At 31.6% G+C, this 25,900-nt stretch overlaps 2 protein-coding genes across 4 annotated transcripts in view; both read left to right on the top strand.

Moving 5' to 3' along the window:
• LOC134721090 (uncharacterized) overlaps positions 1–23,760 on the top strand; it is a 62,286-nt gene extending 38,526 nt beyond the window's left edge. For all 3 annotated transcript variants that reach the window (XM_063583812.1, XM_063583811.1, XM_063583810.1), the window contains 7 exons: positions 7,890–7,938; positions 9,379–9,423; positions 13,143–13,287; positions 13,950–14,091; positions 14,575–14,643; positions 17,699–17,793; positions 19,776–23,760. In XM_063583812.1, the coding sequence (XP_063439882.1) occupies positions 7,890–7,938; positions 9,379–9,423; positions 13,143–13,287; positions 13,950–14,091; positions 14,575–14,643; positions 17,699–17,793; positions 19,776–19,816 (586 nt within the window). In that variant the 3' untranslated portion in view covers positions 19,817–23,760. The remainder of the gene's footprint in view (positions 1–7,889; positions 7,939–9,378; positions 9,424–13,142; positions 13,288–13,949; positions 14,092–14,574; positions 14,644–17,698; positions 17,794–19,775) is intronic.
• On the top strand, positions 1,426–6,201 carry LOC134721088 (uncharacterized). Its single transcript, XM_063583809.1, has 2 exons — positions 1,426–2,706; positions 5,700–6,201. Exon 1 carries the CDS (start codon positions 1,503–1,505, stop codon positions 2,697–2,699), a length of 1,197 nt encoding a protein of 398 aa, XP_063439879.1. The 5' UTR covers positions 1,426–1,502; the 3' UTR covers positions 2,700–2,706; positions 5,700–6,201.
• Positions 23,761–25,900: the final 2,140 nt, after the last annotated feature.

Here is a 25,900-nt window from a genome sequence, read left to right as displayed (position 1 = left end):
CCAATTTTTTGTTCGTTCGTCTGTCTGTTCATTCGTCTGTCCCGCTTCAGGTTAAAGTTTTTGGTCAAGGTAGTTTTTGATGAAGTTGAAGTCCATTCAACTTGAAACTTAGTACACATGTTCCCTATGGTATGATCTTTTTAATTTTAATGCCAAATTAGATTTTTTACCCAATTTCATGGTCCATTGAACATGGAAAATGATAATGAGAGTGGGGCATCCATGTACTTTGGCACATTCTTGTTCCTTATGGTATTACTTTTGTATATTTGGAAAAGAAGTATAATTTATATAAGAGGTTTACTGGAGAAATTATGTATAATAAGTCATAATAATGATAAAGGTGACCTTAATTTCCATCTTTGTAATTACCTTGTATTATATTTAATCACACAGTCTCTCATTTTGATTTTATGTGGTACCCCAAGTTGTTTTTACTTCATTGATTTGTATACTCAGAAAAGGTACAGTGTCGGATCCAGAAATTTTCATAAGTGGGGGCCCACTGACTGCCTAAGAGGGGGCCTGCTCCAGTCACGCTTCAGTGATTCCCTATATTAGCAACCAAATTTTTCCCCAAAAAGGGGGGGCCCAGGGTCCCTGCAACAACCCCCCCCCCCCTTAAATCAGCCTTTGAACAACTGTTGCCTCTATAATCTCTCATTATGTGATAATTCTTGTCTCTAAAATTACAAAATTTCAGAATTTTACTGCCATTGTACCAATTTGCATTTCTTTCCATTTATCTTTCCATACATTTTATATGAATTTGGTTAAATATACTTACCATGAGTTACTATTATAAATATAGAATACGTTCCGCGTTTTAGTATGTTCCCAATCGCAAAAACATCGAGGAGACCGAGATCTTTAAACATCCGGTATGTTATGAAATCTACTCACTCGATTCAAGGTAAGATCAGTTTTATTTTTTGCGTTCAATTGAACGGATGTTCTCATCGTAATTTAATATATATTAGTATAACTCTTCAAAGTTTATATTTACATCGTTTTTCAACGATATGGACGGGTCTTCATTGTACGAAGACACGCAGGATAGTATTACTATGGAACCTGTTTCACCAATGTTGGTAAGGATAAGCAAAGAGTCCGTGAAAACAACAGGTAAAAAGAAAAGATTGTCAAAATCGGAAAAATTGCAGTCCGAATATGACAAGAAGCTCCAAAGTATGGAGGAGAGCTTTAATGGCAAGTTGGACAAACTTTTTGGTTTGTTAGTCACCAACAATCAGAATAGAGAACAATTGCTCAGATCTGATTGTGTGAATGTTGGTAATCTTCCGCCTGGGGAGAATAGACCATTAAATTCACTTGAAAGAAATATTGGTAATCTTCCATCTGGGGAGAATAGACCATATATTTCATTAGAACCAAACTTGGACCAAAATCTGGGGTCGCCAAGAGTTTCTAGAAACCAAGATTTTGATAATAGATCAGAAATATCCATACATGTACAACAAACTGAAAGGCATGATTTAGATATGAGATCAGAATATGATAGTGGGTCTGGAGGTAGTCCAGTTAGACAACCCGATGATGATTGTATTCTACAAAATGACACTGTAAATAATAATCGTAAATGTGAACGATTTATTAAACATGTTGTAAACTCAAATGAAGGTTTTTCATTAAATGACAATATTGAGTCTGATCAAGGACAGGCAGTCAATAAGAATGTTAACTTTTTAGCAAAAATATTTAAGGAAGATATTGCTAAAGAAAAATCTAGTCTTGGATTAGTATTAGACCAGACACAGGTAGACATTTTAGAAAGTTCTTGGCGTTCAAAACACCCAGAAAGAATTTCTGCCTATAAAGAGGAATACAAGAGTGTTTTCCCTATTCATGATAGTTCAGTTGAGTTTTTGCAAGTTCCAAAATTAGATGACTTACTTGAACCCATGTTAAGACAGACACACGGTGAAAAAGCAGTTAAATCTTGGGACAATCACAGGCAACTGCATACACAACCTCTAAGACAGATAGAGAAATTGGGTTTTCAAGGGCAACTCAGTGCAAGAATGAACATAATTTCTGTTCTTTATATGCAACAAGCTCTAGGTTCACTTGTACAAACTCTTGAGAGTGATGACTTCGAGAAAGATAAAGTTTGTCAAACTGTAAAAGATGTTTTTGCCATGTCTACTAAAACACTTGACCAAGCAGGCCGTACAGGTGCCTTTTTACATTTGGTCCGTAGGCAAGCTTCCGCTCAAGATTCAGGGTTAACAGGCTTGAAAGATATGAGCAATAAATGCCAATATTTGCCACTCACAAATGATGGGGTATTTGGTAAAGGTCTAGAAATAGCGTTAGAAAAACGCAAAGAGCAAAAAGACCAACTCTCTGATCTGTTACCAGAGTTCAACAGAAAGAGAAAACTTGAAAACTATGCTCGTGAGAAGGGAAACATTAAGGTTTCCAGATCTAGTTCATCAGGTGGGCAAAACATTAAGAACAATAATTATAATGTGAAATCAAATTCTAATGCAACTAGTACATTTCCCAACTATAGGAAACCTGCACAGAATTTTCAGAAAGACAAGTCAGCATCAGCACCTAGACAGAGTGGACAAGATGCAAACAAGACCGGCTTCAAGTCTGGCTTCAAGTCTGGCAAGAGTGCTACACAGTCCTCATGGGGTTCTTTTCGGAACCCCAAGGGAAGAGATAGCTGACTCAGAAGTAAGTTTTTTAATATGTCCAGAGATACCTGTAGGAGGTCGATTACAAAAATTTCTTCAAAATTGGGAGAAAATAACATCAGATCAGTGGGTTCTCTCAATTGTAAAAGAGGGATACAAACTAGAATTTTTTTCAAAAACCTCTTTGGACAGGGATAAAACAGACTTTTGTACAAAAAGACCATTTAGGTATTTTTATGCAAGAAATAAATGCTTTATTGGAAAAAGACGCCATAGAAAAGGTGCATTTTCCACATTATGTAACAGGTTTTTACAGCACATTATTTCTAGTCCCAAAGAAAAACGGGAAGTTGAGAATGGTGACAAATCTAAAACCTCTAAACAGTTATCTCAAGAAAATCCATTTCAAAATGGACACTATGCCAAAAGTAATAAATTTAGTGAAACCAAACGATTGGGCCATATCTCTCGATCTATCGGATGCATATTTTCACGTCCCAATTTTTCAAGGTCACAGACAGTACATGAGGTTCTGTGTTCAAAACCAATGTTATCAATGGAAAGCAATGTGTTTTGGTCCAACGTGTGCACCACGAATTTTCACAAAAATTGTATCAGTGGTGGCAGCATATCTCAGAGCTCAAAATGTGAGAATGGTGGTATATTTAGACGATTGGATGATAATCAATCAGGACAAAATTCAATTATTAAAAGATCGAGAGAAATGTCTCAATCTGATAGTTTCACTAGGTTTCATAATAAACAGAGAGAAATCAAGTTTAATTCCAAGTCAATCAGTGACTTACCTAGGGGGAGTTTTTCATCTACAAAAGGGAATAGTAGTCCCTACATTAGAGAGAATTCAAAACTTGCAAATGTTAATTCAGAACATGCAGAATGTGAAGACAATAGCCTTCGATTTTCTTCGCATTCTGGGTGTGATGGCATCATGTATAGAGTTGATTCCAAATGCACGTCTACACATGAGACCAATACAATTACATCTTTTAAGTTTTTGGAATCCAATTTGCAGAGATATGACATTGGAAGTTCCATTTACTCAACATCTAAAATTCCATCTATTATGGTGGACAAATTCAGTGAACACGCTGAAAGGCCGATCTTTAGTATCTCCAATATCCACTGTAACAGTCACAACAGATGCTTCCAAAAGCGGTTTTGGGGGTTATGTTGGGAATCAAATATTCCAAGGGGAATGGAGTCCACAACAGAAAGAGTGGCATATAAATTGCTTAGAAATGAAAGCAGTTTATTTGACAATGAAACATTTCATAAGTCTGTTAGCGAACAAGTGTGTTCTCATCAGAAGCGACAATACAAGTGTTGTCCAATATATAAATCGCCAGGGAGGGACAAAATCAACCAGTCTTTGTCTTTTAACTTGGGAGTTATGGCAGATGGCCATTCAGAACAAGATAGTTTTGAAGGCAGCACATATAATGGGCAAGAAAAATGTGTTGGCAGATCAATTAAGTCGAGTAAAAATACGCCAAACAGAATGGACATTGAACAAGACAATTGTCAATCAAATATTTCATCTTTGGGGTTCCCCAGTGATAGATCTATTTGCGTCATGGGAGAACAGACAGACAGAGGTTTTCTGTACTTGGATTCCTCATCCCAATGCACTAGCTTTGGATGCATTAACAATTCCATGGGAGAACATGTTTGCTTATGTGTTTCCTCCAATTTGTCTGATTCCGAAGATATTAAGATATATGAGGCAGTTCCACTGTCAGATTATCTTAATAGCACCTCAATGGCCACGGAGACACTGGTATCCAGAAATTCTACAGTTATTGATAGCTCCTCCTATCAGACTTCCACAATGGGAAAAGTTATTGACACAACCCAAAACCCAAATTTGCCATCCAAATCCTCAAATGTTGAATTTAGCAGCATGGCTCCTCTCGACAGAAACTTCAAAGCAGAAGGATTTTCTGAATCAGCTAGAAACTTGCTCAATGCATCTTGGCGAAAGGGTACTCGAAAAGACTATATTACAAAATTCGAAAAGTACAATAGCTGGTGTAGTGGGAAACAAATTGATCCCTATACAGCTACTTTAAATCAGGTTGCTGATTTTCTGGCTTATCTGTTTGAATTAGGTCTACAGTACAGAACAATATCTGGGTATCGCTCTATGTTATCAGCAGTGTTACCACCAATTGATAATTATCAGGTTGGTCAACATCCTTATATTTCAAGACTGATAAAAGGAGTTTTTCATTCTAGACCTCCCAAGGTTAATTTATTGCCTGAATGGGATTTAGAGATGGTTCTTAATGCCTTACAGAATGAACCTTTTGAACCTTTATCTGATGCATCTTTAAAGTTTGTTACATTTAAAACAGTGTTTCTCATTGCTATAACAACTTTTAGAAGATGCAGTGATATACAAAGTCTAAGAATTGATAAAGAGTCTATGAGGGTTCAGGACAAAGGTATAACTTTCATTAGACATGGTCTGTCAAAACAAGATAGACAAAGTCATTTTGGGGCCAAAATTAATGTACCTCATTTCAAAGAAAGAGAGTTTTTAGATCCAAAAAGGTCAATTACTATTTATTTGGATAAAACCAAGGAAATAAGACAGAAGTTAGATGCAACTGACAAAGTCAAGTTATTTTTAGCAATGAAAGAACCTCATAAACCAGTAACAGCAGTGACAATTTCTAGTTGGATTGTCCAAACAATCAGGTCTGCTTACTCAAATGACAAATTAAAAGTTAAAGGTCATTCCACAAGAGCAATTGCTCCGAGTTGGGCTCTATATAAGGGAGCTTCTACAAAATCGATTTTAGATGCGGCAGATTGGTCATCTGAATCAACTTTTGTAAGATTCTATTTACGAGATATAGATTCTGACAAAGTATTACAATAGAATTGGTTTTAAAGAAATTATTGTATATAAAGATGAAAATATTTTTCACATAATTTTTATTTAGGAACAAATGTATATAGAGCATGTATACAAGGTTTCACATAATGTTTATTATATAAATTTTTCAGGATGATGACTAGTAGTATCCTGTAAATAGTTTGTTTGTTTTTTGGTGGAAGTTTTTAATGTTTGACAGTATTTTAAAAAGAACTGTTTTTGGTGTTTTCGGAGGAATGTTTTTGATTCATATCCAAGAAATTTATCCTCCACCTGCAAAGAACTGCTTGTTAATCAGTGAGTATTCTATATTTATAATAGTAACTCATGGTAAGTATATTTAACCAAATTCATATAAAATGGTAATTTTTGAAATCTCAAGAAGAGATTTTATATGAATTTATAGGGTTAAATATACTTACCAGGAACCACCGCCACCCCAAATAAATTTCTTTTTGGTGTATATTGGTTTGCCAATTAAACGCCAAATAAAACTGATCTTACCTTGAATCGAGTGAGTAGATTTCATAACATACCGGATGTTTAAAGATCTCGGTCTCCTCGATGTTTTTGCGATTGGGAACATACTAAAACGCGGAACGTATTCTATATTTATAATAGTAACTCATGGTAAGTATATTTAACCCTATAAATTCATATAAAATCTCTTCTTGAGATTTCAAAAATTACCATTTTTACAACAAGAACAAAAATAGAATAAAATAAGGCAAAAATTACACGACTTCTGTAATTGATTGCCTCCTGCCACTTCCTGTTAATTTTAATTATCACTTTTTGAGTAGAATTAAGTATCTTGCTGGTAAATCTTGACTCCATAATTGGTGATAAATTTTGTGCAGAATCTTAAGTTTTATATATTTGGAGATATTTTAGAGTTATTGATTGAGTGAAATGTCAGTTACTCTAGAAAATAAAGTTAATAAATGTTTACAGTCTGTTATCATGTGACTCCCTGGAGAGATAGAGTCTTAATCTTAACACTTACTTTCTTCCTTGTAAAATGTATAGTATTTTATAATCCTTCTTTATGGTAATCAATAATTTAAGTCTAAGATTTTAAGAGCTAGTTTAGAGTGAATAAAAAGAGTATAAGTGATGATTATTACCACAACTTGAATGTTTAAGGCGCCTTGGTTGCTGAGTGTTTTAAGAAGTTCATCTTACTGACTTCACCGTCACTTCAGTGACAATAAAACCTGTCAACTTTGAAATTGTGAGTTTTAATCCCACTCACAAAGAGGAGTGTTCAACTGCTATCCAAATTGACAGTTTACCTGCCCAAAATCAGTGGTTTTCTCAGTGTATTCTGGCTTTCTCAATCAATACAAATTTAAGTTGCCATTTCATATAGCAATGATTGTTGTAAGTGGCGAAAAGACACCACACAAATTCTATTACCAATAATATCCTGGTTGAAGGTTACAGGTCCTTTTAAATGAGATTTCCCTTGTCCCATGCCCCAAGGTCACAGGTTTGACCATGTTGGAGTGACATGCATACTGGTTAATTAAGCTGTAAATGCCATAACCAATCTTGAACTTTGCCAAATTCAGACCTGCCAACCTTTGAAAATCTCCAGGAAGATTTAGTGCGCTACCAGATTTTTAAGGGTTACACTTTATTGCAACGTTTCTTTGTGCACTGTTTTTTTACTCTTGAAATTCTGCAAGTAGGATTAATATTTTGTGTCATCTCAACTTGATTCAAAACTTGTCTTAAAAGATAGTTTTCTCTCAGATAAGACACTGTCAGACTTCTAAAGGTTTTCTTGTTAAATCTTTTTTCTTTTACTCTATATTAGAGAATAATGAGGTAAAATAGAGCCATTAAATCCTCTTATATACATTATTCTGTAAATAAAAAGATCTCAGAAGGATTGATTTTGTTAGCAAATATGTTCTTTCATATTGTTGAAGGATATCACGTAACACTTCTAAAAGCATTGGAGTTAAGTTAAGATTACAAAGATCTATAATATATTCGAAGAAATCGTTTGAATAATGCTGTTTAGTAATGAAGCCGGAGAGAGTTATTGCATCCTTTATATGTTTTAATCTTTTTATATTTTGCATACATATTTTACTATAACAATTGTATAGATTTTATTTTTAAGGTATTTGATTAAATTCACCACTTTTGTTGACCACGATTGATCAGTTTCTATATTGAATAATAAATACTTGCCCATTTTTGAAGACCACATATTGGTTTTGTTTATTTGTATTGGTTGATTGCTGTCTGTATTAATTTAATATATACCCTGTATCTCTTTTTATTCATTATGTTATTTTTATTTACAGTAAAGAAATAACACAGACAGAAAAGGCAAAGTTTGGAGAATTATGTCAGGTAATTTAAATTATGTAATACACATCTGTACATCAATAGTTTTGCAGCCCATAAAACATTATGAAAAATACAGAAGAATTAAAACAGTATTTTTATAATAATCTAAACAATGTAATACCTGTAACATGTAACAACAGATATTTTTTTAACAAAAAATATTAAAAATTTAAAGGGGGGGGGGGGGAAATACTAGAGGGACATTAAAATTCATAGATTGAAAATAAACTAACAAGGCCATGGCTAAAAAAGAAAAAGACAGACAGACATATAATAATACACAAGACACAACATAGAAAACTAAAGAATAAGCAACACCAAAAACTGGTGGTGATCTCAGGTGCTCCCGAAGGGTAAGTAGATCCTGCTTTACATCATGTATCATAGTAGTTTAATATGTATGATAGTGCAGTTGTACCTTAATTTTATATAAATCTTGTTTACAATGGTTTAGAATGGTCAAGATATAAAATGTACTGGTCATCATAGATAGTACAGGATTCATATTAAAGGTACATATTCCTCCATGACACTAGCGGTGTCAATACAAAAATAAGAAGATATGGTATGATTGCCAATCAGACAACTCTTATTCAGAGACCAAATGACATAGAAGTTTACAACTAGAGGTCACTGTATGGCCTTAAATAATAAGCAAAAACAATACAGCATACCAAGCTTTAAAAGACCATGAATTGACAAATGAAAAAAAAATTACAGAGAAAACTAACAGCCTAATTTATGGCCTCTGAAATTAAGTATGTTAGGGTATAATATCTGCACAATGATATAACAGTTTGACATAGAAAATTCTAGACTGGGCTATTGCATAATAGTTATTAAAGGTACCAGGCTTATAATTTGATACACCAGACACGCTTTTCGTCTACATAAGACTCATCAGTGATGCTCAGATCAAAATAATTGGAAAGCCAAACAAGTACAAAGTTTGAAGAGCATTTTGGACCCAAAATTCCAAAATTTGTTCCAAATACGACTAAGGTAATCTATTCCTGGGATAAGAAAATCCTTAGTATTTTGAATACTTCTGCAAACAGTTAATTTATAAAAATGACCAAATAATTGATATTCATGTCAACACCAAAGTGCTGACTCCTGGGCTGGCGAAACCCTCTGGGAGGAAACGTCCTCCATACATGGCATAAAAATTTTTAAGTTCCATCTCTGGTCAATGTTACAATTGCTTCACCACACAAAATAAATCAATACAATCAGCCTACATCAAATTTACACTTAATTACTGTTTATGCTTCCAGCATCACTGTATGAAGAGGCATTTATTGTTGAAAGCCGCATCTAGTACAATAAAATTGTTACCATAAATGTTATGAATTATACCAGAAATATTTTTTTTTATTTAAAACGATAACTTTTAATTATAGCAAAATAATAGTTTTAAACAAATAAATGTATGTATTTCAGTATTCTCCAGGAAGACTGTGGTTTGCAAGATATGTCAATTCACAGGTAATTTGAACTTAATAAATATAAATAAGTTTGGTACACAATTTAGCTTGATATTTCCCAAATAATTGATGTGTCTTTCCAATAAGTGCAAAAATTATACTTATTTATTTAATTTTTATTTGTGTACTTACAATTTTAAGACAGACTGTTTGGAATATCCATTGTTGCCAGAAATTGAATTTACAATATAGGAAGAGTTATCTCCCATTCAAAAATCCAAATGTGGTTTTATTTGAATACAGATGACAAGTGAAGTATGAAATATTAGGAAGAATGGAAACACAAAACAATATCAACTAAAATCAATGGAATGCAGGGAATTTTAAGTTTTCAAATACTATACTTAATGGTAGTTATATATACCTGAATTTTTTTTTCCATTACTAGTAATATCTTTTGTATTTTAAATTGTTTTTATGCCTCATTTATGGGCATTATGTTTTCTGGTCTGTGTCCTTTCGTCAGTCTGTCCGTCCTTCTGTCTGTTCATCAGTCTGTTCCGCTTCAGGTTAAATTTTTTGGTCGAGGTAGTTTTTGATAAAGTTGAAGTCCAACCAACTTGAAACTTAGTACACATGTCCCCTATGATATGATCTTTCTAATTTTAATGCCAAATTAGAGTTTTCGCCCCTTTTTCAAGGTCCACTGAACATAGAAAATGATAGTGCGAATGGGGCATCCGTGTACTAGGGACACATTCTTGTTTTTAACTTGGTTCATTAAAACTTTAACTCCCTTGTTTCAGGCAATAAATAATAAAACAGTACTTTTCTATATAAATGAATAGTTCATGTTTAATAAGCTATTGCGGATTTGGAAGTCAATCAACACATATATATGTCTTTTGGAAAAGCCAAGTTATTCATTAGCTTCACTCCTACTGAATACTATTTATTTCATAGAATTTGGATTAAGCTTGATGGAGCAATATTTTACATGCAGATAAGCAGCATTTGATTGATTATACAAATAATGGAAAATATGGATAATATAGAAATATATAGATGGGAGAACTTGATCAATCTTACAGAAACATTAGTTGATCATCGGCACAAACCAAATACATTTTTCGTAGATCCAATCTAATGGAGCTTGAATTATAAATAGATTGCTGCAGGGCTTAAAGATGGTATTGTGAGAAATGATATCATTAACATTTAGAATTCTCACTCTGTCAAAAGACAACTTGTATTGCCGAGGGAGAAGAAATTATTTGGAATTTTAGGATTCATTTCTCAAGTCACTGAGTGTTGTGACATTTGCCGAAGTGTGTGAAGTACATACCAGTAAATCCATTAGTTGACCGAGATCTATATTATTGAAACGTCATAATGTTTTGACAGTCCCACAAGACACCAGATTCACAATCTTTTGGAAAATTGTAATTTATTGTAACCAAACAGTATAGAAATAAGTGGAAGTGGTATGATTGCCAATGAGTATGAAGAGACCAGAGACCAATGGATGAGGATTTAAACAACTACCGATTAGTGGGGTGTGAAATTCACGATTTTCATTGAATAAGGTTTACGAAATATTTTGGCAGTTTTTATTTTAGAGATTTTTAAAATCTTTTATCAATACCTTTGCATGTGCTCTTTTAAATTGGCCATTTTGTTCTATCCATGAAAACAAGTTAAAATTTACACCCAGCAAAAATAACCCGCTTTACAGTATGTCATTGTATGACCTTCAATAATGGGCAAAATCTCAATACTTAAGTAAAACCTTGACATGACACAATGCAAAGTAATTCAATAGAGAAAAAACATGCCCTTGCCAAACAAACAAATAAAGATAATATAGTTTAAGGAAGGTTTAAACATGAATGTGGCTGGGTAAAAGAACTCTGTTTCAGAAACCTGTTGTTTTCACTGTACTGTGACTGTTAGAAAAATCATGATTTTTCACAACATCAAAATTAGTTTCTACACATTGAATGTCAGTCAAGCCAATGTTGTAAGAATTTAAAACATTATGTGCAATTACTTAAGAAATCAGATAGTAATTTTACAAAATTGTCTTAAATCTATTGATCTTTCATGACCAGGCTTCATTTAAGTTATGAATGTAGAGAAGGTATAGATGAAGTAAAAGGAAATTTTGATTCCCTCAGGAAATTTAGTAATGTTGTTCTGAGAGCGCTGACTTTTGAATTGCCATTTAAAAATTATTGAGAGTGAAATGTTTGGGAATGTAAGACTAAATTATGAAAATCTTGTAGTAATTTAACATTTGGCTGTATAATAGTGTTTTTTAATCAAAGAAAACAAGATGGTCAATTTGATTTAGCTTCTATAAGCATTGGCTTTAAAAAAATGATTTTTCAAATTTAACATAAAAGGTGTGGAGATTTATATAATTTATTTAATTTGATTATTGAGAGTACTAGATAAAATTTAAATTTACAAAGTTTAAATATCTACTCCTGTCCTGGTTATTGGAAACCTTTATATGGTATTGTGACGAGTCTTCAAGTTTATTGGGAAATTACAAGTGATAATTTAATCAACTGTTGCTTTCGTCAAATATATATCCTCGAGTCAGAAGCAGTTTAAATGCATGAAGAATAGAGAAAGCAAAAATTGAATTAGCCTATGACATGGCTGAACACTTTAGTTTCATGTTGTGATTTAAGGTGGTACCTAACACTACAGGGAGATAACTCTGTAATATCAGCAGAACCTTTTAATGACGTTGTGTTGTGAAGGCAATATAAAGCTTTTAAATGATCAAAATTGGTGTTTGTCAAACTGCTATATAACCAGTGTAATTTTTTTTGATAAAACGCTTGGTTCAAATTTTTTAAATTTTTTATATTTTTGTTTAAGGCTCAAAGTAAATACTTTGTCAAAATTTTATGAAAATTAAACGAGCCAAATTAATTTTAGTGAAAGTGTTGGGTATCACCTTAATTAAGGTTTCTCTCTAATACTGCAACATCCATTTAGTGCTGTATTTATAACTCCTGATTGCCTATCAGATAAAATTTGAAATATGACCATGCTAAATGACCATAAATGGCCAAATTATACTGGACTTGATGACCATTTTTACCAGCATGGAGATAATATTGCTATAAAATGTGGTAATTAGGTATAGATTGTGTTATATGACATGTAACTAAGCTAGCTAGTTTAACATACATTATAGACCAATCAAAAGATAGATAGGAATATTTCTATGACAACCTCAGATCAAAATGAGCAATTATTGCTCTTTAATTAAGCCAGCTTTTCTCTACTTTAAAGACAGATTCTGAGCATTTTGGTCTTATTTGGATGTTCCAGGAGATAAATAAATAGAAATCAATTTTGAGTCGTTTTGAATAAAAGAGAAGATTAAAAAATAAGACTGCATTTTACTGATTAAACATAAATGTCATTATTCAGAAATTGTTGTGATGTTTTTATTTGAAGGTCAGGAAAGGTCATGAAAAAAATATCAAAAGTTTAAAAATAAAAAATGTATTCAAAAGGTTTGGTTGCATTATTTGTATTTATCTTTTCCAGAAATTGGGATAAATATCATCCTTATTATGGTCGCAGAAACTGATTTTTAATATTATAAAGTATTCCACATTGCATTTAGTGTAAACATTTGGAGTTTTATGGGAAATACAAAGATAATGGCAGAAATAACAGCAATTCTTCCATAATTATATTATAAAATATTTCATGTAAATGATGTTATAATAAATATTGTCTTATTTTTTTCAGAGAGTACACAGTAAAATGGTTACCGAACAGATATTTTTCCGCCTTGTACAATATTTTGCAGTGGTGCTATTTGAATGTAACGAGGCTGAAGACTTTTCTCCTGCTAAATCATTAATGAATATGTGTTTTACATTTTATTGTCAAAGTAAGTATCACAAAAAGATATGAGTAACTAAAAAAACCAATCTTGACTGTTTATAAATAATACATTGAATATTAAATTGGTCCAGTAAAATTTCAATATTTTCAAAAGATTCTGATATATATGTATTCTTTAAAATTATCTTATTCTGGGAAAATGAAAAAAAAGAAATAGAAAGATAGTGGAATCATATATACAGTAACATTGTAACTAAAGGTCATTTCCTGTTAATTTGATTATTTCCAGTAACAGTACAATTGATCTAATGAAAATTTATAAATGGTTTTCTTGTGTTGCTCAGTTAAATCTGCTGTCACTGAAAAATACCTCATTTATATCTTTTTTTTTCTATAAAATGTTTTTTCTCACTTTTTATTAAATATATTTGAAAGAATGATAAAAATATTATTAATATAAAAAAGAAGATGTGGTATGATTGCCAATGAGACAACTATCCACAAAAGACCAAAATGACACAGACATTAACAACTATAGGTCACGGTACGGCCTTCAACAATGAGCAAAGCCCAAACTGCATAGTCAGCTATAAAAGGCCCCTATAAGACAATGTAAAACAATTCAAACGAGAAAACTAACGGCCTAATTTATGTAAAAAAATGAATGAAATGAAAAACAAATAATGTTCATTTCTATTTTCCCATTAGTACCTTGTGGTAAGATTATTGAGAAGAATTTCCTGTATAGTTTCCTGTGTGATCAGCCTATCTGGCAGTCTTTACGGTTCTGGAATGCTGCTTACTTTGATGCTGTTCAGTGTGAGAGAGCCAGGCGACCAATGACAACAAGGTACAATCATATGTATGGTGAAACCTGCCAAAACTTCTCCTTATTATAAACTGTTTTTTTTGGGAGGGAAAAATTCAACACTTTATAATCTAAAATGATCAGTATTTTTCAAAAAGGTCTAGTTCAATCAAAATTGTTTATAATTTTCAATTATGGTGAAATTTGTATATAGAACTTGTGGAAGAAAGTAAGGGGAGCATTTTATACACACAACTGTGCACTATACATTGTTAATTATGGTAACTTGTTTTGAATGAGTTTGAAAATGTACACGCAAGTGCAGATGACATATGATAGATTTTAAATGCAGCAATCGAAGTTGTTTTCTGTCAGTTTCACCAAAATGGAGATAACCATATTGTAATTTAAACTCTGACAACATCTCAAGTAAACTTAATTTGCCACCATCAAAGTACCAATTGATGCCATTGGAGCTTAAAATACAAAACAGTTACCTCCTAAATACTTTGTTTCTAATTATAGGAATGATGCAAGAGATGACCAAAAGGATGACAGACTATTTCAAGAAAATATAACATTTGGACAGTTAGGGTATGTTATGTAATTGTTAATTCTTTCTTTAAATGTTTTTATTTTCAAAAAAAATGTAGTTATATTATAAATAAAATCATGCATTCACATATATAGCAGTACAAGTGTAAATAGTATCCTTGCAGTTCCTTAGTATTTTTTTGATCAAACAGAACAAAAAAAACAATTTTCATGATATTTTTCTCAGAAACCATCGATAAGTTTAAAATTTGGAATTGAGCTTCATGTGAGCTTGTTATACTCTGCACATTCCTTGCTCATCAGCATCTTTAAAGTAGTGTTATCATAAGTAAGCAAGAGCTCACAGTTCAACTCTTTTCCTTCATATACCACCACCACCACCACATTAATACCAGGTTCAAAAAGTGTCATTTAAGTGAGCAATTAGAAAACTACATGGTTATAAGTAAATCTGTTTGATATTTTAATGCTGAGTTCACACGTAATTCGAATTCGATTCACATTAAACAGGCAATTACTTGAACTTGGAATTATTTTTAATTATAGAATTTGCTTGATTTCTTGTTACTGAAACTTTTGATAAATTCCATGTTTATTCTGTACTGAAATGTTCTGTGCTGCGCACAACACTTTCTATTACAAAGAAAATAGTATATTTTCAATAGAATGTACTGTGCCACGCACAACACTATCTAAACAAAATATATTGTATGGAAAGTGTTGTGTTATTAACTTTTAAACACAAGAAATTATGCAAATTCCATAATAAAAAACAAGAATGTGTCCATAGTACACGGATGCCCCACTCGCACTATTATTTTCTATGTTCAGTCGACCGTGAAAGTGGGGTCTAAACTTTAATTTTGAATTAAAATTCGAAAGATCATATCATAGGAAACATTGTGTACTAAGTTTCAAGTTGATTGGACTTTAACATCATCAAAAACTTACCTTGACCAAAAATTTTAACCTGAACTTCACACTATCATTTTCTATGTTCAGTGGACCATAAAATTGGGGTTAAAACTATAATTTGGCATTTAAATTAGAAAGATCATATCATGGGAAACATGTGTACTAAGTTTCAAGTTGATTAAAACTTTAACTTCTTTAAAAACTACCTTGACCAAAAACTTTAACCTGAAGCGAACGGAAGCACAGAAGCACAGACGGACGAACGGAGGCACAGACCAGAAAACATAATGCCCCTCTACTATCGTAGGTGGGGCATAATAATTCCAAGTTCAAATAATAGCCTGTTATTAACTCATTTTAAACTAAATGTTTTACGTATGCATCCTAACGTCAATTCTAATTCGAATTACAATGTGCGTCACATTTGCTTTACTGTCCCAACAACTTTTATTTCATATTCACATATTAGCCAATTCGATTCAAATTTGAATTAAAAAAGAAGAGTGTGTGAACGCGATTTGCGAATTTGATCCGAATTCAATTCGAATTAAATGTACGTGTGAAAGAGGCATAAGTTTCTTTCTAATTGATCATTGTCTGATGTGGCTTAATTTGTGTTTTTATGATATTCTCCATCAAACCACCTACTGAACACTTAATTGATGAAGGCATGCATTCATGGCTATCATCTGCATTTTCCACCAAAAAAAAGCCTTGATATTTTATCATTTATTTACGAAGACCAATCCTGAAAAATCCATTAAACATGAGTTTGAGAAAAAAATAAAATATGATTTGAACGTGAGTGAGAAAATCATTTTAAATAGAATACAGACAATTAATCATTTTTATGGGAAATCATTATTTCTGTGTATTCATATCTGTCAGAACCAGGGGAAATACTTATTTTTACAGTCAATTTATTGTCTGAATTGATAATTAAAGTCTGTGCAATGTCAAAGTCAGATGCTGAAATATTGTATTTTTATCTGTATTTGGATGATATATAAAGAGAAAAAATATAATTGTACTTGTACTAAGTATTAACAACATAAACAGTCCATGTGATGAATAATTCTATAACTGATCAATCCGAATGTAAATTTTATAAAAGCTATTTTTTGTATTTAAATCAATGGTTACTTCCTTGAAATGCTGAATTCAGGTGATCATTTTACTTCATTATATAGTTACACTGAGTTCAACCAGTTTATTTTCCACACATGACATCTTTTGAAATGTAATTTTTAAATTCTCTGACAATGTATTTTGCTAATTATCTTTGTTAAATGACAACTTATGATTTGGCTTTCATGACACTTTGCTGGTGCGAATTAAATTATGGGATAAATGTTGTTTTGTTTGTTCTCTTATTTTACTTTATTGATGACAATGAAACAACCACCATTAAATGATAATGACTCAAACAGAACAGGATAGTTTACAACTAAACTGCCTAACAATTATCTGTAAATCATTCAAGAAATTTTGTTTCCCCCTGTCCACATAACTTAGAATATCTGGTATATGTTACACCTTACTACATCTGATGTACAGATTTTCAAATAGTTATACGAAATTTGTATTTTGCTGAACATTAAATTTCTTGGTTCACATTTATCCACAAAATCCTCTAAAAATTGATATCCAAAGAAGAATGATGATCCTTCAGTATGTTACATGACCCATAAATTATTTGAAACAAAGCCATAGCATGTGAAGATTGATTTGAGAAGTCATCACGGAATACGAAAATAAAGCTTAATATTACTACCTGTGGAACAGAGGAAAGTAGTTATTAAAAGAAAGCAATTGTTTTACTGTGGATAAACACATTTAATTAGAATTACTTTGTCTCTTTGTTAAATCAACACTTATTTGTCATATTGGAAATAATTTGTTCAACACAGCCTTGAGAAGGTAGTCTTGATTATTTCCTGAGACCACAGCTGGAAATGGAATTGATTTAAAGACAAATATATATGGTATTACAAACATACAGTTTAAAGAGGACACAATACTTGTGATCTGGCAGTCCTTCAACTTATTATTGCAGGTTGGGATCTCAAAAATATTGTTGAACCTGCATAAACTAGTCTTTTCAAACATAGATTTGAAGGTACATACATGTAAAGCTTATACGTTTTCTTTATTTCACAGTAATTATTTTTTATTTCAGGACCTTTTCATCAAACATGAGATCCTTTGGTCTAGGAAAAGATTTATGTTTAGAATTCCTGAGAAAACAGTCTACTATAGGAAATTTAAAACCAGGTTAGTATCTCTATAGAGGCTTATTTATGTGAAAATCAAATGTGTAAGCTTTAAAATTTGGACAGCAATTTAAGCATGTGAGTGATGATCTAACCATAATAAAATTGAGAATGGAAATGGGGAATGTGTCAAAGAGATAACAACCCGACCAAATAAAAAAACAACAGCAGAAGGTCACCAACAGGTCTTCAATGTAGCGAGAAATTCCCGCACCCGGAGGCGTCCTTCAGCTGGCCCCTAAACAAATATATACTAGTTCAGTGATAATGAACGCCATACTAATTAATGCAAATATCTTTGTTCACTATTGCTGAACAAATTAAGATGTCGAACGCTATTGTTTACTTAATTCCCAACTTAGATAACTTTACATGTAGTTGAAATTGTATTGTTTCTTTTGCACCAAGAACCATCTTTAAATTTTGTTTGGTTGAATTCATCTACTGTATCGACATGATAGATCATACAAGTCTAACACTACTTTGACAAATTGCACTTAGTACATTAGAATATGTTGAAGTTCGCTATTTACTCCCATGAATTAATTTAGAGGTGGGGTTGCATAATGTGTTAAGGAGACTCTACTTCGAAACATACCAGTACAAGAGTTGAATTTCCGAATTGGTCCATTAAATATATTGAAGTATAAAGAATGGGCATAAACTCATTTATAAAAGAAACATTCATTTGAAATTTTTGACTTTTCCTAAAATGAACTATCCAATCAGGGTTGGCAAAGTATTACCCGCCCGGTAATTCCCGGGTGGGAAAACCCGGGTTTTCCCGGGCTGGGCAATACTCCCAGAAATGGGGAGTACTGGGCATTACTGGGCAATATGATTTTTTAAGCTTATTTTAATATAAAATAGTAAAGTCTTTGTGTAGTTTCATAGTATTACAGCTAAATATATACTTTTTATACAGATAACCATTGACAGTAATTTCTAAAAGAATGAAAAAATCAATTTCATTCCCTTCTATGTAGCCAGAATACAAGATTTGCACATTTAAGGAAACTTGTTAATTACCAAGCATTGTTTCAATAATCCATACTTTGAAAAAAAATTGTTGCAATGTTCAAATGAATTGTTAATTTAAATGGTTCATTCCCTCTATTCCCACTTTTTATAAATCTGGTAAGAAAAGGTAAAATTTCATGTGGGAATATTGTCATATTGCTAAATAAACAAGGGGGTCATGCCATTATAATTAACACCTTGAAAGGGCTGATTTTTGTTACATTAACAAATCTGCATTCTAATCAGAATAATTACTTACTAATTAGTGACAGCACATATATATATCATTTAAAGGTAATTTTTCTTACATGTAATTGTTAATTCTTAATAGGAGTTATATTTATTTAAAAAAAAAGTGTTTTACTTTATGATTTATAGTTTTACCAATCCAGACAAATAAAAAAGGTTATATATGTCTTAAATGTATAAAATTTGTGTTTGATCACTGAATTCTCTATAAATTTCAGACTAGTATTTTATATTACCCAGTATTGCCCAGTATTACCCACTAAAACCCAATAAAACCCGGGTTTTCCCAGTATTTCCCACTGGGCAGGGCAATACTCATAAAACCCGGGTTTTTGCCAACCCTGTATCCAATACTTATGTGGTATCAGTCATTGGTTAGAATCAGGAGCAATATTAGTCAGGTGCTTTTTTTAATGCCCTGTGCTGCTAAAAAAGGAGGAAATTGCCTTAACTAAATACTTTGAAACTAATAAAAAATGATAATTACCATCATTCACAGATCAAGTTCAGTTAAGGTGGCGTAACTTACATTGTTCTCAAGTAATGTCACTTTATTAATGTAAAAAATTGTTGCATTTGCCTTTTTGTTATATTTACAAGCAAGAACATCTGTGTCCCATGGACAATTTTTTTTTATATTTTATAAATTTTAGATTTCTGTCATAGAATTCTACTTACAGTACAGTGTTGATTTTAATTTCCTTTTTATTTCAGAGCAAATAAGGATGTTGAAAGACAATATAGAGAAATCATGACAAAAGATTTGAAATATATGAGGAAAATACAAAATGATTTGGTGATACAAGTGAATCTATTTGGTGATACAAATTGCTCTAACATTCCTTGAGTTTGATTGGTCAGCCAAATGTTTGCCAAGTGAACTTCCACTATATATATCTATGTTGTCATAGCAACATGGAGCTTTCAAATGCTCTATGTAAAGGAGGTTTTAGGTCTTTAGTCAGTCTCATATTCAGAAAAAATGGCATTTATACTGTTATTATTTCAAACATGTATATTTCATTATGGTACATTATTTTGATTGGTTAACAGCAATCTTGCATCATTTTGAAATTTACCTTTCACAATAAAATGGACAGGTAAAAAAGGAAAAATGATAGAAATTGTGTTTTTATAATCCAAGAAAAAATTAATTTTTAAGTATTGAACATTTCTTTTAGTAATTTTACAGGGTTGCAAAAGCCTTGACCTTGTGCGCATTTTTTTAAAAGGAAGTGCTTCATTCAAAAAACACTTTTGTTTTACAACCCCATGTATTTACCAAAAGAGACATTCAATACCTTGATAATCACACATAACAATGTAACCTGAAACCTTTAACAACATATTTTGTATTGCACTTTAAGGTTGTTTTTTGTTCAATACTTGGTAGACTAATTATTACTAATGTTAGAACTGGGGACATTTATCTGTTTCTCAGTCTGAGTCACATTGGATTTCACTTAATCAAACCGGACACAAAATTGAATACAATACAATAAGACCTTCAAAATTGTCTAATAATTATTAGTGAATATAAATTTACTTATGTCAACTGAATATATATAAATGATTAGACCCAGACCTAGCATTAATGAATAGCAATCAGTCCACTAGATCTTTAGGACAATTGGAAATTCAGTTTAACCTGCAGATACATATTTATATATATACACCTTAGTATGTAGGCATAAATCTTAAATATTTTGACAACTGGCTGTGACCAGATGAACTCTTTGAACACATTTACAGTTTTAACATGTGGAAAATATATGCATTCTGGGACTAATATATAGGTCCCTGGTATTACTGATAAAATTGTGAATAGAAATAGGGAATGTGTTAAAGAAACAACAACAGGGATAAAGAATAGAAAACATCCCAAGTCCACCAATCGATCTTCAACACACAAAGAAAATATCCCTGAATCCTTGAAATGACAATATCATTGTGCCCTAAAATCCAGGCCATGATGTCATTAACTTTTGTCTGTTTAACTGATTCTACTGATGATATCATTAACTATTGTCTGTTGAACTGAAATCCAGGCAATGATATCATTAACTTTTGTATGTTGAACTGAAATACAGGTGATGATATCATTAACTATTGTATGTTGAACTGAAATTCTGATGATGATATCATTAACTATTGCCTGTTGACCTGAAATCCAAGTGATAATATCATTAACTATTGTATGTTGAACTGAAATTCTGATGATGATATCATTAACTATTGCCTGTTGACCTGAAATCCAAGTGATGATATCATTACTTATTGTATGTTGAACTAAAATTCTGATGATGATATCATTAACTATTGTCTGTTGAACTGAAATCCTGGTGATGATATCATAAACTATTGTCTGTTGAACTGAAATCCTGGTGATGATATCATTAACTATTGTCTGTTGAACTGAAATCCTGATGATATCATTAACTATTGTCTGTTGAACTGAAATCCTGGTGATGATATCATTAACTATTGTCTGTTGAACTGAAATCCTGGTGATGATATTATTAACTATTGTCTGTTGAACTGAAATCCTGGTGATGATATCATTAACTATTGTCTGTTGAACTGAAATCCTGATGATATCATTAACTATTGTCTGTTGAACTGAAATCCTGATGATATCATTAACTATTGTCTGTTGAACTGAAATCCATGTGATGATATCATTAACTATTGTCTGTTTAACTGAAATCCTATCTATTGTTGATATGAAAATGATAACATGTTTATATAGTTATATAGTTGTAATAGTGCAATAATAATTTTTGTATGTGCAATATAAATTTGCTGAAATTCACTTCAAAGTTCATAGTTTTCATTACTTATTCTTTCATTGAAGAACATGATACAGTCAATAGTAAGAAGTGTTTGTTGGCACACTCAATTAATTCACTTTTATTTGCATTTTTATGTAACCATAACTCTTAAACTTTCTGGAGGGCCGAGATGAATATTTTTCTCTTTATATTCATAACATTTTTTTAGCAGTTCCTTGTCATAGGAAGGTATATAAAGTGTCTTGATTAAGTGTGCCAACATGTATGGCCATAGACTGTATAAATGTATGAACTTTTATTGATGTACATTTTGTTTTTATACATATCTTGTAAAATTCAACATATAATAGTTTTGTTTTTTCATGCAAATGTTTATGAAATTAAAGATGGTGTATAACTTATGCCATATAAAGTTACATACATTGATTTGGATCAAGCATCACTGATGTGTCATTTGTTAATGAAATACTGTATGAAAAATTTAAATCCTGGTTACTATGAAGATTTATATACTGACTGCTACGGTTTGTTTTCTTATCATTATATTTTTTTCCCCAAAAAAGTATCTTTCTTCATTTGAATCGTCTTGCAGTGGGTACAGGGAGATAACTCTAATTGTTAGAACAAATCCAGATGAAGTCTAAATATTAATGTAACAGCAACTTCTATTTTAAAAACTGCTTTTTCAAGATCAAAAATATTTTCTTAAATTTTTTTGTGTAAGTTGCATTGAATAAGCATTTTAAAAATTATAAAGATTAGTTTGTCTGTCATAGAAGGAAATCATGGAAATATAGGAATAAAACCTTATCCCATAATTTTTTAGTGTCAGAACAGATTATGCTTTGATAAAGTCCTGAAACTTGAAATTTTGGTTTATTATATTGCACTTTCTAGTGTTTGAATGTACATACAATGGAACTATCTCTTAATAAAACTTGTCACTAGATATATTGATTTATTTTGAGTTGCAGTTTAGTAGTATATTAACAATGTTGAGTCCCTGTGTAATCTATTATGTTATTTTTCATAATATTTAATCATTAATGATAAAATCATTTATATTAGGATGAATTTGTATGAACTTTTTGTTTTCTGTGATATTGCAAAACAGTTTTGGTATTGTGTGTAATTTATAAGTTTGTTGAGTTTCAACAGGGATACTTATGCTACTCATGAGGCCAACTAAGGTTAAGGTTATTGTAAACATATCTTCCCCATCTCAATAGGGGATATGGCACTATATTCTGACTACTACTGGACCAGTCTTTCATCTTGAATATTCATATATGCAGAACGTTTTTAGGTGTATACAAAACTATGTTCAATTTATTCTTTTATAACAAAACAAAAAAACAAGACATGAACATCAATTATGTGACAATTTAACCATGCAGTTTATTTTTGGGCAGTTCTGAATGACAAAAAATATTCTTGTCTGCTTGTGAAAGGCGTTGTATAGAATGTTGGTAAACTACATGATTATACAATGATCAGTCTTTCTCCTAATATTTCTGTCTTTAGTTGCATTTTGAAAATTGAAACAAATATGTTCAGGCTAATTTGACTACGAAACAGGTTATTCAGTGAATATTTTCTAAATAAAACAAACATATTTGCCATAGTCTATATATATATCTGTTTTTCATAGTTAGAAATATTCTTTAATGAATGTAAAATACATGTACAAGTATTGCACAAGTAGGTATCTACATTTGTTTATTTGTTAATAAGAATTTGTTAGTAAGAAGATGATTTTGAGTGTTTGAAATATGTATTTTATACCACACAAATGTATGTGTGCATTATTTTCTGTTAAAACTTGCTGTACTAGTCATGAAATCATTTTCCAATAGGAAATAAAACATGTATTGATATTGTTAACAATAAAACAAATTTTGAAAATAGATATTTTTTGTTCATTATTTTACAGGGATTATAATTTATTATCAAGCGACATGCAGTATGGGCTTGATTTTTTATGTCCAAATTGTAGAGGATCGTTTATGCAGAAGAAAGTTTCTGTCTTGTCGTATGTCCTTGGGCTCCTTTTCATTGGTTAGCAACTGCTTGAAAATGTTGTAATGTGAAAGACTCAAAGATGATTATAGGATAGATATTTATATAAACTATATTTGGTATTTGTGATACTTGCAAGCAAGGTGTACATGTTCGTCAGACATTTTACTTGACCTCAACTTCATTTCATGGATCAGTGAATCAAGGTTAAGTTTTATTGATCGTCTATTTCAGATGCTGTAAGCAATATGTAAACTATAATCACATATTTGGTGTATGAAATTATTGCAAGGCCTTCATGTCCGACTGGCAGGTTTCATCTGACCATCAACCATTATACACAGGTATCGACACAACCAGAATTTCAAGTAGAATCTTAATTAATGCAGAAATTGTGGTTATTTCGTCTAAAGAGATAATTAAAGTACGATTCTTATAAACTTAGTATTTTTTTAGTTCCATACTGACGAAGTCGAAGGGGAACTTAGTGTTGCAATCTCTCAGTCTGTCTTGTCTGTCTGTTTATCTTACAAAAAATTGATTTGATATTTCGTGAATTGTTTTATCATGACCAATTTACAGATCATGTTCAAAGTTTGTTCCTGTCTGATGATTTTGTGCAGAGATATGATCCTTTGGCTTTTTGGTAATTTTTCGTGAAATTGATTTCACAATTGGTATATAGTTATATCATGACAAGTTACAATAAAATGCCTGTACCAAGTCAGGAATACGACAATTATTGCCCATTCATTGATGAGTGTGAGCTTTAATTTTTCCATTTGATTAGGGAATTTCGTGTTTGAATATTCCTCGGAGTTCAGTATTTTTGTGATTTTACATGTTCTTTAGCAACTGGATAAATTCTATCAAAATCTATCAATAGGATTTTTGTTATGCCCCCCGGCCGTATCAGTGGGCAATTAAGTTTTACCCATGTCCGTCTGTTGTACGTACATACGTGTAACATTTGGTTTCCGTTCTCTAACTTGAGTTTGCCTCATAAAATGTTATGAAACTTGTACACAATGCTTATTACCACATAAACCTTTCTAGAGTTCTGTCTCTTAATAAATTTTAGAAAATCACTAAATTTTAGTGTTGGTACTGTAACTTAAGTTTGTCCCAACCAAACATAATAAAACCTATACACGATACATACCACAAAACTCCGATCAAATACAAATTTGGATAGCGTACCTTTTATCGTGATTAAGTTATGTTACTTTATCATGTTTGCAAGCTAGGGTATCAGCTGTGTCCATGGGGACACATTCTCCATTTACTAATCCTTCATTCTGTTAATCCTATATAAAAAAAAATGTATAGTAAAAGAAATAATCCTCAATGCTTTTTATTCTAAAAATGGAAGCATACTATATGCATGCATTGCTTTGTGATACCTTACGGCTTATTTTGGTAACAATATGCACAAACTAAAGGTAAAACATGCTACACAGAGGAACAAGTGATTAGTTTGCTGGAGTTCCTATTTTTGCAAAATATTAGATAAATTGGAGGATGGCTTTTCAACAAATTGTCGGATATGCTATGGGAATGACGTCCACATCTGCTTATCGCCCATTCCTTATTTTCATATACTTATGGTAAGTCGGAGTTCCTTCAGAAACTTGTCAAAAATCAGACGATTGAAGAAGTCACTAAGATCATTTAATATCACATTCAGACATTCTGATAATGTTCTTTCCATCAAAAATCCAAATTTTTCTGATTTATTTGCTTAAACATATCTCGAACTATAAAATAAAGAAACAAAAGAACCTCAAGTTTAGAAGTTATTCTTTAAATCCGACACATGGTTATCTCAGTACCAGAATCTACGACAAACAAGACGATTTTAATTTTGAAACCTAACCTAAGAGGCAATATACCAATATTGAAATATACCATGCCAAACTCATTTGGTATTCAAGAGCTTGCTGATACTACTCAGACTTTATTAACACCACCCAGATAGTTGATGTACCATTGATATGTCAACGAACGTTTGCTTCTAGTTTCGAAAAT

This window comes from Mytilus trossulus, chromosome 6 (genome assembly GCF_036588685.1).
Source record: "Mytilus trossulus isolate FHL-02 chromosome 6, PNRI_Mtr1.1.1.hap1, whole genome shotgun sequence".
NCBI classification, from domain to species: Eukaryota; Metazoa; Mollusca; class Bivalvia; order Mytilida; family Mytilidae; genus Mytilus; species Mytilus trossulus.
This window is presented reverse-complemented; position numbering and strand designations above follow the sequence as displayed.